The sequence below is a fragment of the Eulemur rufifrons genome, chromosome 2 (genome assembly GCF_041146395.1).
Source record: "Eulemur rufifrons isolate Redbay chromosome 2, OSU_ERuf_1, whole genome shotgun sequence".
In the NCBI taxonomy this organism is placed as follows: Eukaryota; Metazoa; Chordata; class Mammalia; order Primates; family Lemuridae; genus Eulemur; species Eulemur rufifrons.
Window position 1 is genome coordinate 47376732 of NC_090984.1, and position 15852 is coordinate 47392583.

Below are 15852 nucleotides of genomic sequence, written 5' to 3' on the forward strand. Positions count from 1 at the left end.
AAACAGAGGATAACTGAAATGATTTTATCTAGGAACCAAGATGAAATTCTTAAAAACATATTTTAAAAGGCAAGCAAATAAAAGTAGGGACCTAAAGTGAACGCGTTTCAGTATCATATGCAGTTTCCTTTTTGGCTTTTTATTATGGATATTTTGACACTCAAAAGTTAAGGGCTAATCTTGTTTTTATTTATACTCAATCCACTTTCCATCGTCCCTATTCTGCACCGATTTACTGTAAAGCAAAATCTCAGAAATCTATCACATGAACATATTTGTAAAGGAAAATATATCTTGCAAGGATGGCTCTTTAGTTATATTTCAAAGGAATGTTAACTAAGGGTACAAATAGATTGACAGAATAGTCTAAGAAAATAATTCAGAATGTGAAACCAAATAGACCAGAAGAACACAGTTAAGCTAATTATATGATTAAAATTACTGATTTAATAACTGTTAAGAATGCTATTAAATGACATATATCTTATAGTTCCTTCTTAATCAGATTCACTACTCAGATTTTTCTTCATTTATGTTGCATTTCATTTAAAAGAAAAATTTCCGCCAGGAATATAGGCTTTGGCATTTCTAATTCTAAAAAATGACACACTAAATGGAAATTCCACCAGTGAAAATTCTCTTGTTCTTCTCTCATCATTTTCTGTTTGCCAGTATTTGTCTTCATTGTATTTTTTCCAATCTGAGTTTAACAACTTCTTCCTACCTGATATGCAAAGGCTTGTGGTGAGTTGTCAATTATTATAGTTTTTGAAAGATCTCTTCCAAGGATATTTAAGTCTTTTATATAGTTTCCTTGCACACACACACAATGTTCACGGAAAAGCCGGTGCCTAAACATAAAAATAAAAACAATCTCTAAAAAAAAAAGATCTCTAAAAAGTACAACATATACTGAAATATATAACACATACATTTACCATAGGCTTTATAGGTTAAGCCTTATTATTCTCTCTCTCTCTCAAAGGAAATTCAAATATAAATGTGGGCCTAAGCTTTGGGCTACCATTTTACTATAAAAATTCTTAGGACTTATTGAAACCTTAGAACCAAATATTACTATGCCTTAAAGAACTTTGGTTTATCCCAAAATGTTATAATACTAAATTATAAAGGGGGATTAAAAACTCTAAATTGTTTTTGTAGTTTATTTACCCAGAAAAGCTCAGCTCAGATGCAGCATCTGGTTGTCAGTGAGGTCCTGCTTTTTAACCAGTTTTCCAGATGGTTGACTGAGGCACAAGGAGGTCAAGTGACTTGCCCAAGGTCACACAGTAAGTCAGTAGTTAGCCCCGCATTGGAACCCAGGATCCTCCTGGTTCCCAGTCCTTTGCTCTAACCAGTAGACCACACAGCCTCCCTATCCCTGTACATGCCAGAATAGAAAATATAAGAAGGAATGTTTTTGTGTTGGCATTTTTTTTAAGTGTTTTTTAGTTTTTCTTATAATTTGAGAAAAAAGGTGCTAAGGCCAAAACATTCCATCATTTCAACTTTTCCTAAACACCCCAGTTTCTTTTAATTTAGTGTATGTGTATGATCATTTGAAAAGAGTGATTGAATGAAATGATAAATTCAGATTTAAATATTATAAATGTAAACGGATATTTCATCAATTTTAGATACTAAATAGAAAAATGCTAAATCATTTTAGAAAGCTATTAATGGTTTTACAATAATAGTTATATACTACAGTAATTATGTAGTCTCAATTTATACTCAAAATATTAGTCTCTGAATATTATAATTGATACAGATATATTGATGTTTTTCACTTTGAAATATTCCATTCTGTACACATTAATTAGTTGGTAATTTGTCTTTTCCCACTAAACAACTTTTCAGGAGCTAGGGCCTACTTATACTTGTATTTTTAATTACATACTTTCAAGAAAGGGATATTTTCTACCCACAAAATCTGTCACATTTCTACCAAAATTAAATAAATAAATAAATAAAACTCACACATACACACAAGTACAATCTCAACCTTAAAAATATCAGTGCCAGTGGTGATGGCAAGGAGGAAGAATTTTACAAATAGTTCTTTCCCCTCTTATTGTAATATAGGAATATTTTAATAATAATAGTCAAATGGTCATCTGCCTCTGGAAGATTTAAGACAATCCTATTTTAAAAAAAAACAAAGACAAGATAAAATAATTCAAGTCCTGGTTGGGCCTAAGTAAGATTCCATATTTTATTTCCATAAACATTTAGAATATGAGGAAATTGGAGAGGCAGGTACAGCACATAATGCAAAAGTCACTGTTGATGCCTCTTCGCCAACAGTAGCAAACTTGCTGAGACAAGAGACAATTGAAGGCCGGATGCAGTGGCTCATGCCTGTAATCCTAGCACTCTGGGAGGCCGAGGCGGGCGGATTGTTTGAGCTCAGGAGTTCGAGACCAGCCTGAGCAAGAGCGAGATCCTGTCTCTACTAAAAATAGAAAGAAATTATATGGACAGCTAAAAAAAAAATATATATATATATATATAAAAAAATTAGCCGGGCATGGTGGTGCATGCCTGTAGTCCCAGCTACTCGGGAGGCTGAGGCAGGAGGATTGCTCAAGCCTAGGAGTTTGAGGTTGCTGTGAGTGAGGCTGACGCCACAGCACTCTAGCCAAGGCAACAGAGCAAGACTCTGTCTCAAAAAAAAAAAAGAGAGAGAGACAATTGAATATGTATGTGGATACTATGGTTATTTTAATTAAATTACACTAAAAACCCTCTAGCCATTCAGGAATCTGAGGGTCCATCTGCATGTATTTGCAGTGTTAGAAAAAAAAGAGATGTCAGTCATCCAATAGCAGATCCTCCATGTCAACAAATTTGCATTTGAAACTCAAAGGATTCAGAGATTACAGAATTTTTCAGAATCTACCTTGTCACAAACATAGTTAATTCCCTAGCATTCTAACAAATTCAATGTACTGTTCAAAAAGCTCTTCGTATTTCAAGTCTTTCAAAATATAACTAGATAAAACAAAAGGAAACTCCCAAATATGTAGATTTTATAAATCTAGTTTAAAAGAGAGGTATTAATTTATAACACATTAGAATAAAATGACCATTATTTGTTCCCCCATAAAATGAAAGCTACAAGAGGGAAGGGCTTGTTGCTCACCACTGTTCCCTAGAACAGTGGAGTCATCAAAGCAAAATCATTTGTATACTTTTATTAAACTTAGGTAAAATGAGCACAAATTACAATAGACTTTTGTGAATAGAAAATACCATTTCTTATTTGTGTATCTGTAGCTTACTCATTTTGATCCTTTAGATTAAAAAATAAAAGATGTTACAATTCTATTTAGAAGGAAAAACACCTCTAAAATATGGACATTAGGAAAAGCCTTTCAGTGTAATTGCAACCACTCAATAATAAAGGTATCATTAACAGCAGAAAATTAAGTCTAGGATTTCCCACTAAGACAATATGGGGAAAAGTATTCAAGGAAATTAACACCTAGCTATTAAAGCTTTTATGGGCCTTTTTGTGTCATCATCTCTCTCAGCTTTTGGTCAAAAACTCAAAAAAACTAACTAACTCCTCCCTCTTAAAGGATACAGCAAGTCTGCTGCAGTCTGAATATGTCACTTCAGTTGACAGAAATAATGGAACTAATTTTCAAAACGTTTTAAAATCACCCAGAGAACTCCCACCTAACTAGGAACACAGTGCATCTGCTCACTCCAGGCACACACAAGGAACAGAGTCCTGACTAAACCAACTGTAATTTCCCATTAGATTCATGTAACATTTCGTTTCCATGGAAAATAAATTTGCTCTTGAAAAAAAGCAAAAGAGTTTAATTTGATCCTTTCTGTGAAAAATTAACTTTTATTTCTCTATGCCATTAAAAAGGTAATATAACATGCATTATCTTTGACACATAAGAAGGTGAAACATCATGCACATAGTGGAAAAATTCCACACAATCCTCCACCCTCCGTCTCCCCCCAGTCCCAAAAGAAATGAGGATATAGATGTCACATTGAATAAAACACGTTTGATTTTTGTATCCTTTAAAGAACGTCTGTCTGGAGGCAAATCATTAGGAACTCTTAAACAGTTTTGGGGCTTTAAAAAAATTCATTTATTTTCACCATTCAAGACAATTTAAATCTCTACATATGCAGCCAAATGAAAATGGCCATTAAAATTAAATAGAATCAGTAACTTCATAGATCAGTGTGACAGACATTTCCACTATTTCTTAATTAAATTTACCTGACCAGTTGCTTTTTAGGGTCTAGTATGTTCAGTAACTTGTCTGCATACACCTTCTTAGAAGCAGTAAAAAGAATGATCTATAAATTCAGGGGAAAAGAAGTAATCATTATACATGGTCTAAATATGGGTACTATACTAAATAAAATAAAAATACATATGTAATCAGCTTAAGCCTGTGTACCTCATACATCTGAGACATTCGTTCCAGGAATTCCCTGAAGAATGGTCTTAATCTCACATAAACCTAAAGAAATACAAAGATAGGTTTCAGCAAATAAACATAAAATGAAAACCACTTATTTTAAAGATATCTTGTGATCTAACTTTGGACATATAATTAAAAGTTCATTTTTTAAAATAGAAATGTTTACTAAGTACCACTCAAACCAAACATATTTCACATACAAGAGATCACTTACAACAATCTTTTGATAGGGTGATAATCATTGCTGATCATTTCACTTTTAATAGTTAAATACCAGCATACAAGGTAACAGTACTTCATTGGAATATAATTTTAATAAACATTTAAACTAAAAATGAATGGAAGGTGTCCCTCTGAGATTTTGATCCACCAATCAACTCCATCTTCCAGCCAGGTAGCATCCATCCAATTATTAGGCAGGCTGTGTGTCCACCTCTAGCTGACCTGTCTCAATGACCTTCCTCAATAATTACTCAGAATTTCTTCTCAACAATCACCTGCTAAAATTTTCTGTAAGTTTGTTTCTATTAAGGTAAATAATATTCAAGAAGGAGATGTATGGATTGGTGGGTTTAAATAACCGCAATTTTTCAGAAATCAATCTTGCTGTTCTACATTTAATGATTCAGATGTGGCATCTAATTTAGCATTATTGGGCTACTTAAGATTAAACATATAACAAACACACCAGTTCTCAAAAGCTGGCCAATGTGTACCCAAAGAGCTGCCTTATATACATTATTTTCTTATTTCTGTGTCTGTCTTCTCGCCTGTATTTAATGTAGCTCTTATAATATACTTAATATTCAAAAAGCAGAAACATGATCCATGACTATCCACTAAAATTATATTTAAAAAGATGTCTTCAGGAAATTATAGAGAAATAAAAAATTTTAAAATTTTATACTCCACTCAAAGGTGACTATTAGCTTCAGATATCATGAATAACAAATATTTATTGAACCAGATTCACTGGATTCAGATTTTTTAAAAACATACCCTCCTTCCCCCCCAAAAAACACATGAAAACCCCCCAAAAAACATACCCTCTGTGGTAGCAACAAATTCAAATCCAGGCTTAGTGGAGTTTAATTCTGGCATCCATCTACATGGCACAGGAAAATGCCCCTATAACAAAAATCTAGTTCTGGGAATGTTTTAGGGCAAAATGGAGATAGCATGCAAAGGATTCTTGGAGATAGGGACTATGTTTTACCAATCATTATAATTTCCAAAGTCCAAAATATATAAGACAAATATATAGTAGGTACCTGATAAAAATCTGTTCAGTAAATGAAGTAGAATTGCCTAAAGTTAGGCAACAGAGATAAATAAAGAGAAGCAAGCCTACATGACTACACAAGTATAACTACTGAACTTCCTTAAGAACTGACTGCTTAAAGAAGACAAATACTGAATGATTATTACTTTGCTAATATCATTCTGTCCCCATCTCTGGGCTGGATAAAGGTTTGGGTTTTTTTAATCCTATTAATCTTGGCTAGTAAGAAACAAAGTAAGCTATATACCCCTCCTAGCAAACAAAAATAACCAAATCCTTATATCCAATCACCATCATTTAGGATGAGGTATAAAAAATTATAATTACTCTTCTAATCAATTTTAACATTTTCATCCTAGGCCGGGCGCGGTGGCTCACGCCTGTAATCCTAGCACTCTGGGAGGCCGAGGTGGGCGGATCGTTTGAGCTCAGGAGTTCGAGACCAGCCTGAGCAAGAGCGAGACCCCATCTCTACTAAAAATAGAAAGAAATTATATGGACAGCTAAAAATATATATAGAAAAAATTAGCCGGGCATGGTGGCGCATGCCTATAGTCCCAGCTACTCGGGAGGCTGAGACAGGAGGATCGCTTGAGTTCAGGAGTTTGAGGTTGCTGTGAGCTAGGCTGACGCCACGGCACTCACTCTAGCCTGGGCAACAGAGTGAGACTCTGTCTCAAAAAAAAAAAAAAAAAAAAAAAAAAAAAAAACATTTTCATCCTGACATTTAGTATAGTTTATAGCCTTGGTTGAAAACCACACACATCTTATTTGTGTGGTAAACCAAATAATGATAGATTTTTGTTTTGTTTTGTTTTTTTGAGACAGAGTCTCACTCTGTTGCCTGGGCTAGAGTGCCGTGGCGTCAGCCTAGCTCACAGCAACCTCAAACTCCTGGGCTCGAGCAATCCTCCTGCCTCAGCCTCCCGAGTAGCTGGGACTACAGGCATGTGCCACCATGCCCGGCTAATTTCTATATATATATATATATATGTATATATATATATATATATATATTTTTTTTTTTTTTAGCTGTCCATATAATTTCCTTCTATTTTTAGTAGAGACGGGGTCTCGCTCTTGCTCAGGCTGGTCTCGAACTCCTGAGCTCAAACAATCCGCCCGCCTCGGCCTCCCAGAGTGCTAGGATTACAGGCATGAGCCACCATGCCCAGCCAATGATAGACTTTTTTTTTTTTTTTTTTTTTTTTTGAGACAGAGTCTCACTCTGTTGCCTGGGCTAGAGTGCCGTGGCGTCAGCCTAGCTCACAGCAACCTCAAACTCCTGAGCTCAAGCGATCCTCCTGTCTCAGCCTCCCGAGTAGCTGGGACTACAGGCAGGCGCCACCATGCCCGGCTAATTTTTTCTATATATATTTTTAGCTGTCCATATAATTTCTTTCTATTTTTAGTAGAGGTGGGGTCTCGCTCTTGCTCAGGCTGGTCTCGAACTCCTGAGCTCAAACGATCCGCCCACCTCGGCCTCCCAGAGTGCTAGGATTACAGGCGTGAGCCACCGCGCCCGGCCCAATGATAGACTTTTGATGTATTAATATTACTATTTTACTGGTAAAATCATTTTTATTAACTATGGGTCTTTTCAGAACAGATTTGTGATAGTTAAGAAAAACCAATACTTTTTACGAATTATCTTATTTCAACATGGATGATAAACTATGAACCATCAAGAGCCTTTTGTTGTCAATGTTCAGCACTTGAATGCATTTCATAACCAAAAATATTTCATTTTTGCATATGTATTTTTCATTTATTTTCAATATCCCTGTTATCACCTTCTTCATATACAAGTTGACTATCCCTTATCCTAAATGCTTGGGACCAGAAGTGTTTCGGATTTTGGATTTTTTTCCAGATTTTGGAATATCTGCACTATACTAGTTGAGCATCCCTAATCCAAAGATCCAAAATCCAAAATGCTCCAATTGAGCATTTCCCTGGAGCATCATGTTAGCACTGAAGAAGTTTCAGATTTCGGAGCATTTTGGATTTCAGATGATTGGATTAGGGATACTCAACCTATAGTAAACTAAGATAAACAGGACCTCTTGAGATTCATTTCTTCTAACACAACACTGCACAGGAATACTTCTATTTAAACCATACTTTCCAAGCATAATAAGTGGAACACTGTTCACGGGTAACATTTTCCAACCCCTTATACAGTGACTTCCAGATTAGGTCAAAACTATAACTTCGTCATACATTCTACTACTTTGACTATATTTAAATATACATCTTAAAATTTGACAGTGCTTTTAAAATGTGTTTGTTTACCAGGGATAAAAGGTGGCACTTAACATGGAGGGATACCTTGCTAGAGTGTTTCCTTACCATGAGAACAGAAAGAATTGTTGACCGTAATAATTCCTATTCTCAGAACAGATTGACCATTTGAACAGGAAGGTGTTTCAGGATTAAAAAACAGATAGAGACTGAGGAAGTTAGTGAAAAAAATAATGTAGAAAGGTACAAAGTAACAATGAGCAGTCTAGGGTTAGGGCCACATGAGGTACTATCAGGTGATAGATACAAAGGCAAAATCTCAGAAGCAGAAGTAGACACAGATATAAGGCCAGCAGTGTCGGCATTTGGATATATTAATGGTAAGTGTGAACAGAAATATATACAAATCAAGAAGCACTAAGTATTGCCCAGTAGAAACAAAGAACATTTATCAGGTACATATTAATGAGTTTAATTCTTGAGACTGCCATTACTTATTGTGTCATTTCTATTAGGTCACAGAAATACAGACATACAGATGCACACAAAGACATGCCTCCAAATACTTCAAAATCTATTCCATAGATGCCATTAGCTCCATTTTTCTTCTACCTTTACTCTCATACGAAAATTCCTTTCCTTAGCTGCCTACTTCCCATTTTCTTCATTTCCTTTCTCTACTTACTATTTTAACAACCATCCTTCTTCAACTTGCAACTCTTCAAAACTATGTAGTCTCGCAAACACCAAAACCTTCATTTCAGTCTACAGAGTGAATGTAGCTAAATGTACCTTTATTTACAAAATATTCGTTACAACATTTTACAAAATTTTCTTTAGGTATGGCAACTTGTGGGACACCCTGCTGTATACATATGTTCTTCCAAATCTACAGTAATTATTCTATCTATGCTATAAATAGTTTTAATCCTCCTCAATAAACCAAAAAATAAGTCATAAGTTTAAAAATGATGCCTGATGTGATAATGAAAAACAATTATATAAAAATACTATACAAGATGGACTACTTCTCTACTGGAGATAGGGATTTATGAATGTTTTATATAAAATCTTTAAAATAAAACTTTATTAGGAATGATATCTGCAAAACTGATAACAAAGCTAATCTTATACAATGTGTTGTGGACTGATTTTACCAAAATTTAAATTTTATATAGAAAATTAAGAACCCCACTATATTAACACCACTTATGAATAATACCTGACAGCCTGCATTTTCTTTGGTATTAAGGAGAATTTCCTATAGTTGTATATAGATAGTACACATAGGCCATTGATGGTTAACAGAACTGGATTTAATAAAAGTAGTCATTAAAATAGCATCTACTTATAAATTGATTATAAATATTGTGTGGTAAAGTCTAAATTGAAATTTCTATCTAATTATGCAATTTCAAGTTATGCACTAATTTCTATTAGTTTATTAACCCTTAATTTAATGCCATAGATTAAAGCCTTAATCTAATATCACAGATAATTTTAACAGTACGAAAAAAAGTAAAAAACAAAACCCCATCCAAAGATAAGTAGTTTTAATTTGTGGTCAAGTGGCTAAGAAAAAATTATCTTACATGTGAGTCTTTTTAGGAAAAACACACCCACAGGGGTGTGTGTGTGTGTGTGTGTGTGTGTGTTTAAGAGACAGTGTCTTGCTGCCCAGGCTGGAGTGTAGTGGTGCAATCATAGCTCACTGCAGCCTGAAACTATAGCCTTGAACTCCTGGGCTCAAGTTATCCTCCTGCCTCAGCCTCTCCAGTAGCAGCTGGTACTACAGGCACGCACCACCACACCCAGCTAATTTTTTCATTTTTTGTAGAGATGGAGTCTTGCTATATTGCCTAGGCTGGTCTTGAACTCCTGGCCTCAAGCAAAGTGATCCTCTCACCTTAAGCCTCCCAAAGTGCTGGGATTATTTAATAGTTATGAGCCACCGCACCTAGCCTTATTGCTACATTATAGCAATAGGCCAAAAAATGATAAATTCAGTGGGATTCATCCACTTAAGATCATGGCATGTTTTCCTTTAAACAAAATGGTGACTATTAAATTTAATTAGCAGTAAGAATTACAGCAGTAGAAAACAACAATGTTGGGGGGAATACAAAGAATGAGATGTTACAATTAACTGAAAAATCTCACCACCACATGAATACAAGCAGCTCTGCCAATTTTTCTCACCCTTTCGTACACCTCAGTTTCCCCATCTATAAAATGGATGTAATAACAGTACCTACTCACAGGTTGTCATAAGGATTAAAGAAGTTAAAATATGTAAAGCACCTAGAACGGTGCTTTGTACATTTAATGTATCAACAGCTGTTAGCTATGATTATTATTATCTACCTCATTATTTAAGAATAATGAGTCATAATAGCTGGAATGAGTATGATCCCATAGGGCAGAACTGGGTAACCTCAATTCCCAAGAGAAAGTTCTACAGCTACAATCTATACTTTTGGAAGGACAGTAATAACTGTGTCAGTTAACAGTTTAACTATTTAGCTTAGTTAACATTTTCTTAGCATTCATACATGAGCAGAGACAAAACCCAAATCTCCAAGGAAAGTAAGTTGCTCAGGTAGGCCCTGTGGTGACCTCAATTTCATAACCCACTGAGTGACTTTATAGTTATCTTTTGATTTGCTAAGTTCCAATAAGAGGTAAATGGATGCTGAGGGTAGGATGTGTAAGTTCCATGCCTACCCATGAATCTGGGGATAAACAGATAAGTACTAAAACATCAGAACCAATGAAAATAAAAACAAAATAAAATAACAACAAAAATCCTCAAACTAAAAGCTTTCATAAAACCTTACTCTATTAAATGGAAATCAATTTGAAAAGGAATTGTTTAAAGAGTCCATGTGGGATAAAGTGAAGCTTGATGTATTCACACAGATGATATATTAAAAGTTAGAAATGAAGCATAATTTTCATGAAGTAAAAATTGGCCATTATAGATATATTTAAATATGTATGTACATATATTTGTATATACAGAAAACTTTTGATGTGTTTATATTAATATAAAGTTTAGTCATTTTAAAAGCAAAACAATGGCCATTTTAGTAAAACAAATATGTTAAATTTAAATTCAAACTCTAAACTTCAAAGGGAATGAAGCCTCCAATTTAACATGTTCAGTAATCAACTGTCACATCTTCTAAATTTATATAATGTTTTCAGCTGTTAAACAAGAACTTTCCATGTAGTGTATTTTTTTAGTGAATTACTCCTAACTTTAAAAGACACATTTTAGACAAAGAATTCCCCATGAAATAAATTTTCTTATTTTTGAGAAACAGAGTACTACTATAGGTTTCATCTGCATTTTTTAGCCTAAAAATTAATAGTGAATAATTATGATGAAAAAATTAATACCGATGACTACCTATACTTACTAATAAGGATGGGAAAGTTACTTTAAAATTACTCTAAACTGCCAGGCAAGGTTGCTCACGCCTGCAATCCTAGCACTCTGGGAGGCCAAGGCGGGAGAATCACTTGAGCTCATGAGTTCGAGACCAGCCTGAGCAAGAGTGAGACTGCGTATCTACTAAAAATAGTAAAAATTAGTGAGGTGTGGTGGTGCGCTCCTGTAGTCCCAGCTACTCGGGAGGCTGAGGCAGGAGGATTGCTTGATCCCAGGAGTTTAAGGTTGCAGTGAGCTATGATGACGCCACTGCACTCTAACACAGGAAAAGAGTAAGACTCTGTCTCAAAAAAAAAAAAAAAAAAAAAATTACTCTAAATTAGTATTTTTGACATTTATCTATTGAGAAATATTGTTCTGTACCATCTAAAATATTACTTTTTTCCTCCACACTAAGTGTCTACAACCCCTAATGTTTTTAAGGCACAAATACACATAGTACTTTTGTGCAACAAAATAATGCTTTATGAAACTCAACAACAAAATGCCTTTAGTATCACTTTAAGATAAAACTTGAGGAAAGAGAAAAATCAAGTATTTTTACAAAATTCCTTTAAATGACTGCTTTTTTTCTTCATGAAGCAAAAATCTAAGCTGAGTTTTCTAGGAAAGACTGTAGAGAGGAGACAGAAGTGAATGACCCTCTACGTCTCTTGATCTGTGGTATGAAAATTATCCTAAGCTGTAAGATTCCCAAGAAAACAAACTATAGTGATGGGGAAGAAGCTAAGCTTTGGTTACCATGGGCTTCCCCACCCACCTCTCCCCACAACTTTTCCCATAAAAAACAATTTCTACTAATAAAGCATCCTTTACAAGTAGCTCCCTAAAGGATCCTATCTCTCCTTGAGTGCTTACCACAATCTGATTTCTGGACAGCTGACCCAAAGTTTGTTGATTTTACTGATCTTCAGAAAGCCACTGACTGGCTAAAGTCTTATTGGTGAACAGAGTCAAAAATCAGATGCCCCTGCCATACTTTACAGAATGAGGAGTTGGACAACACAGTTACGTTTGGCTGCACTGTGGTGAAACATATGAGGTATCTTCTTTTTGTCTTCAATCAGCCACCTTTGGGCTGGGTAGCTCTATTACATCTTCAAAAAACTGAGCTCCAGTTCTTGATGGAGACAGAGGAAGGTCATTGAGGAGGTGGTTCAGCTCAAGAGCTAAGTGAAAAATGTCTTTTGATTCAGTCCTGCTTGTGGATAGAAGTCATCTTCTGGATGGAAGAGGGAGTGAGATGACCTAGAGTCTTGAATTGGTGGATCTGCAGGAACAGAAACTAAATACAGTGGAGACCTCTTAACTGAGTAACGCCACGAGATGGATTTCCTGACAATGTGCCAATATAAGCTAAATATAAAAATTAAGCATGTGCACTGTAAGTGATCATGCACTTGTTTTTCCAGATACCAAATGCATTTGTACCATTTTATGAATAAATGTTTTCTCAATAACTAATTATAAAACAATTTACAGAAAAAAGTACCAGTTTAAGGAAAGAAAACAGACCCACTCAAACAAAAACCTATATACTTTGCTTTCATGAGTCCCATATCCTCACTTTAAAAAGTCAGTTCTTTCAAATGACTTTTTCTGCATATACACAAACTATAATCTGTCTACTCCATAATAGTGTCAGTAGTGACATACATCAAATTTTAATCTGAGATGGATCTTTTAGGTTTTTTCATCCCCTAGAGAAATGGAATTCAAATACACTCAAGGTATTAAATTTAGAATAATCTACCTGCTTATAAATACTAAGACTTGCATTAACCAAGTTTATTCCTACTTATCAATCAAAAGAAGAGTTATGTATCAAGTTGGGCAATTTTTATTTATTTATTTATTTATTTTGAGACAGAGTCTCACTTTGTCACCCAGGCTAGAGTGCTGTGGCATCAGCCATGCTCACAGCAACCTCAAACTCCTGGACTCAAGCGATCCTCCTGCCTTAGCCTCCCAAATAGCTGGGACTATATAGCCGTGCACCACTATGCCTGGCTAATTTTTTCTATTTTTAGTAGAAACAGGGTCTTGTTCTTGCTCAAGCTGGCCTAAAGCGATCCTCCCACCTCAGCCTCCCAGAGTGCTAGAATTACAGGCGTGAGTCACTGCGCCTGGCCAAGTCAGGCAATTTTTAAACGTGAGTAGTGGGCACCTCAAATTTCCCTCAAACTTTGATTTGAAAAAAAATTTTAAAAGCCCACATCCGAATTACTGTGGATCTAATTTAAATTTTCTATGTATATACAAGAATTTTGATGAACATGTGATTACTTCCACTTAGAATTTGAATATGTAAAGTTACTGTATATACTCTCAGAATTATTACAGCAGGGGTCAGGAAACTATGGCCTCTTGGTCAAATTCAGCCCACCACTTATTTTTGAAAATAAAGTTTTACTGGGACACAGACATGCTTTCTCCTTTATGTAATGTCCACGGCTGCTCTCATCATGCAATGACAGAAAAAGTAGTTGCAACAGAGACCACAAAGCCTAAAATATTTACAACTGGCCCTTTATAGAAAAAGATTTCCGACCTCTGACATAAACAATTATTAAAATGTATGTAATACAAATTATACTTTAAATTTGTTTGGAAATGAAAGAGAAATACATGTAGAATTAAAATTATACATCAACCATAACAAATTTATCATAAAAAGAAAACAATAGTAAAGTAAATCCCAAGAAGACATTTTATCTGGCTTTGATTCAGATGAAGAATTTCATCCTATTGTAACATATAGAATATATATATTAATGTTGTGGAACTGATATAGTCAAGAGTATGTACATAAATGCCATGGAACTGTTCACTTAAAAATGGTTAATTTTATGTCATGTGAATTTCACCTTAATAAATTATTTTTAAAATAAGAGTATATACAGTATTTTACAAGTTTCTACCTTTAAGTGGGCCACATCATAGTATAGTTGTTAAATATGTAAGTTACATCTTACCTAATAATGTGGTTTCTCCAAAATCTCTTAGATCATCTCAGACCCTTGTGTATATTTCTTCTTTGCCAGTAGATGGAGACAACACCACTGAAAGTTTAAAAGACATCATTCCCTGTTTAAAGGGAGCTTGCTGGTCTGAAAACTGGGGGAACCCTAACCCAAAGATTTCTTCAGTTATTTTTTAAAAGGTAGACAGAATGGCTAAGCCAAAACCAGAAATCCAAGGGAATGTACCCAATATTAACTATGGATATCCTCAAAAATTTACTAAAGAGGAACTACACTCTATGATATAGTAACTAAATCATATTAAAATGCAGTCATCTCTATAGCTTGTAAGATTCAAACTGCCTGCTCATTGCTCCTGTTTAGGCTAGATCATTTATTTTCAGTTTCAGAAAGTATAACTCAGAATATCTAAGACAAAAGAGTTCCTTGAATTCCAGAGGTAGATGCAGTACATAGTTTTTAAAATTAGTCATATGCACTGCTAGAAGATTTTATTCAAAATAACACAACCAGATCCACATGAAATAATAAGAACTTTTAAAAGTGAGTTAAAGTAGAAATGGTAGAAGCAATAAGAAAAAAATTCAATTTTATGGTCATACTGAAAAGAAACACTCATGAAGGGGAAGAATCAAATTTTATCTACTTTCCAAGTTTCTTATTTCACTATTAAAAATTATATAAACAGAGCAAAAACCACATGTAAGAAATAAATTTCAAACCTGGAAGCTTAAGAAGTCATCTCAAAATCATTATTTATCTGTATTTTTCAAATAACAACTTTCCTTTCCAAATTCAAAGCCCTAAAGCTATTGTTTTCAAATGTAATCTTGCGAAAATACCAAAAAAAAAAAAAAAAAGAAAAAAAAAGAAAAGAAAAACTCAACAAGCTTATCAAGCTAAAAAGAGAAAAACTAAGATATTGCTACACTACTTATATTGGCAATAAGACTCCTGTTCTTGAAATACACTAAACAAGAACAACCTATTTGGCAGAAAATGTCTTAAGAAAAAGATTTGCTTTAAACCAAATAATAACCAGTTAAAAAGGAAAAGAAAAATCATAAAAATCCTGTTTTTATGTATTTTGCTCAATCTCTGATTATATATCATGACTAAAATCAGTTTATATAAAAGGGAGATGAATATAGTATTCAGATATTACCACAGCTATAATACCTACCTAGGTTAAAACAGAACTGACAATAACTACTAAAATAAATCCCCTTATGACTCATTACTAGATAAAGTAGCCGTGAACCACAAACTTCTATTTAACTCTGAAATTTTATGATTCCTGTGAAATAGCAACTATTATCTGCCAAGAAAACTATAACCACATTCTAACTGCCTATTAAGAGCACATAAACAACTGAAACACCTTTTCATAATCCACATGGTAAATGATCTGTGGCTTTATTTAGT

The 15852-nt window shown here is 34.3% G+C and overlaps 1 protein-coding gene across 1 annotated transcript in view; it reads right to left on the minus strand.

The window, feature by feature from the left end:
- CTDSPL2 (CTD small phosphatase like 2) overlaps positions 1–15852 on the minus strand; it is an 89779-nt gene that overhangs the window by 3000 nt on the left and 70927 nt on the right. Inside the window, exons 9-11 of the mRNA XM_069460689.1 lie at positions 4440–4502; positions 4256–4335; positions 725–851 (exon numbers count right to left, since the gene is read on the minus strand). Coding sequence (XP_069316790.1) covers positions 725–851; positions 4256–4335; positions 4440–4502 — 270 coding nt within the window. The remainder of the gene's footprint in view (positions 1–724; positions 852–4255; positions 4336–4439; positions 4503–15852) is intronic.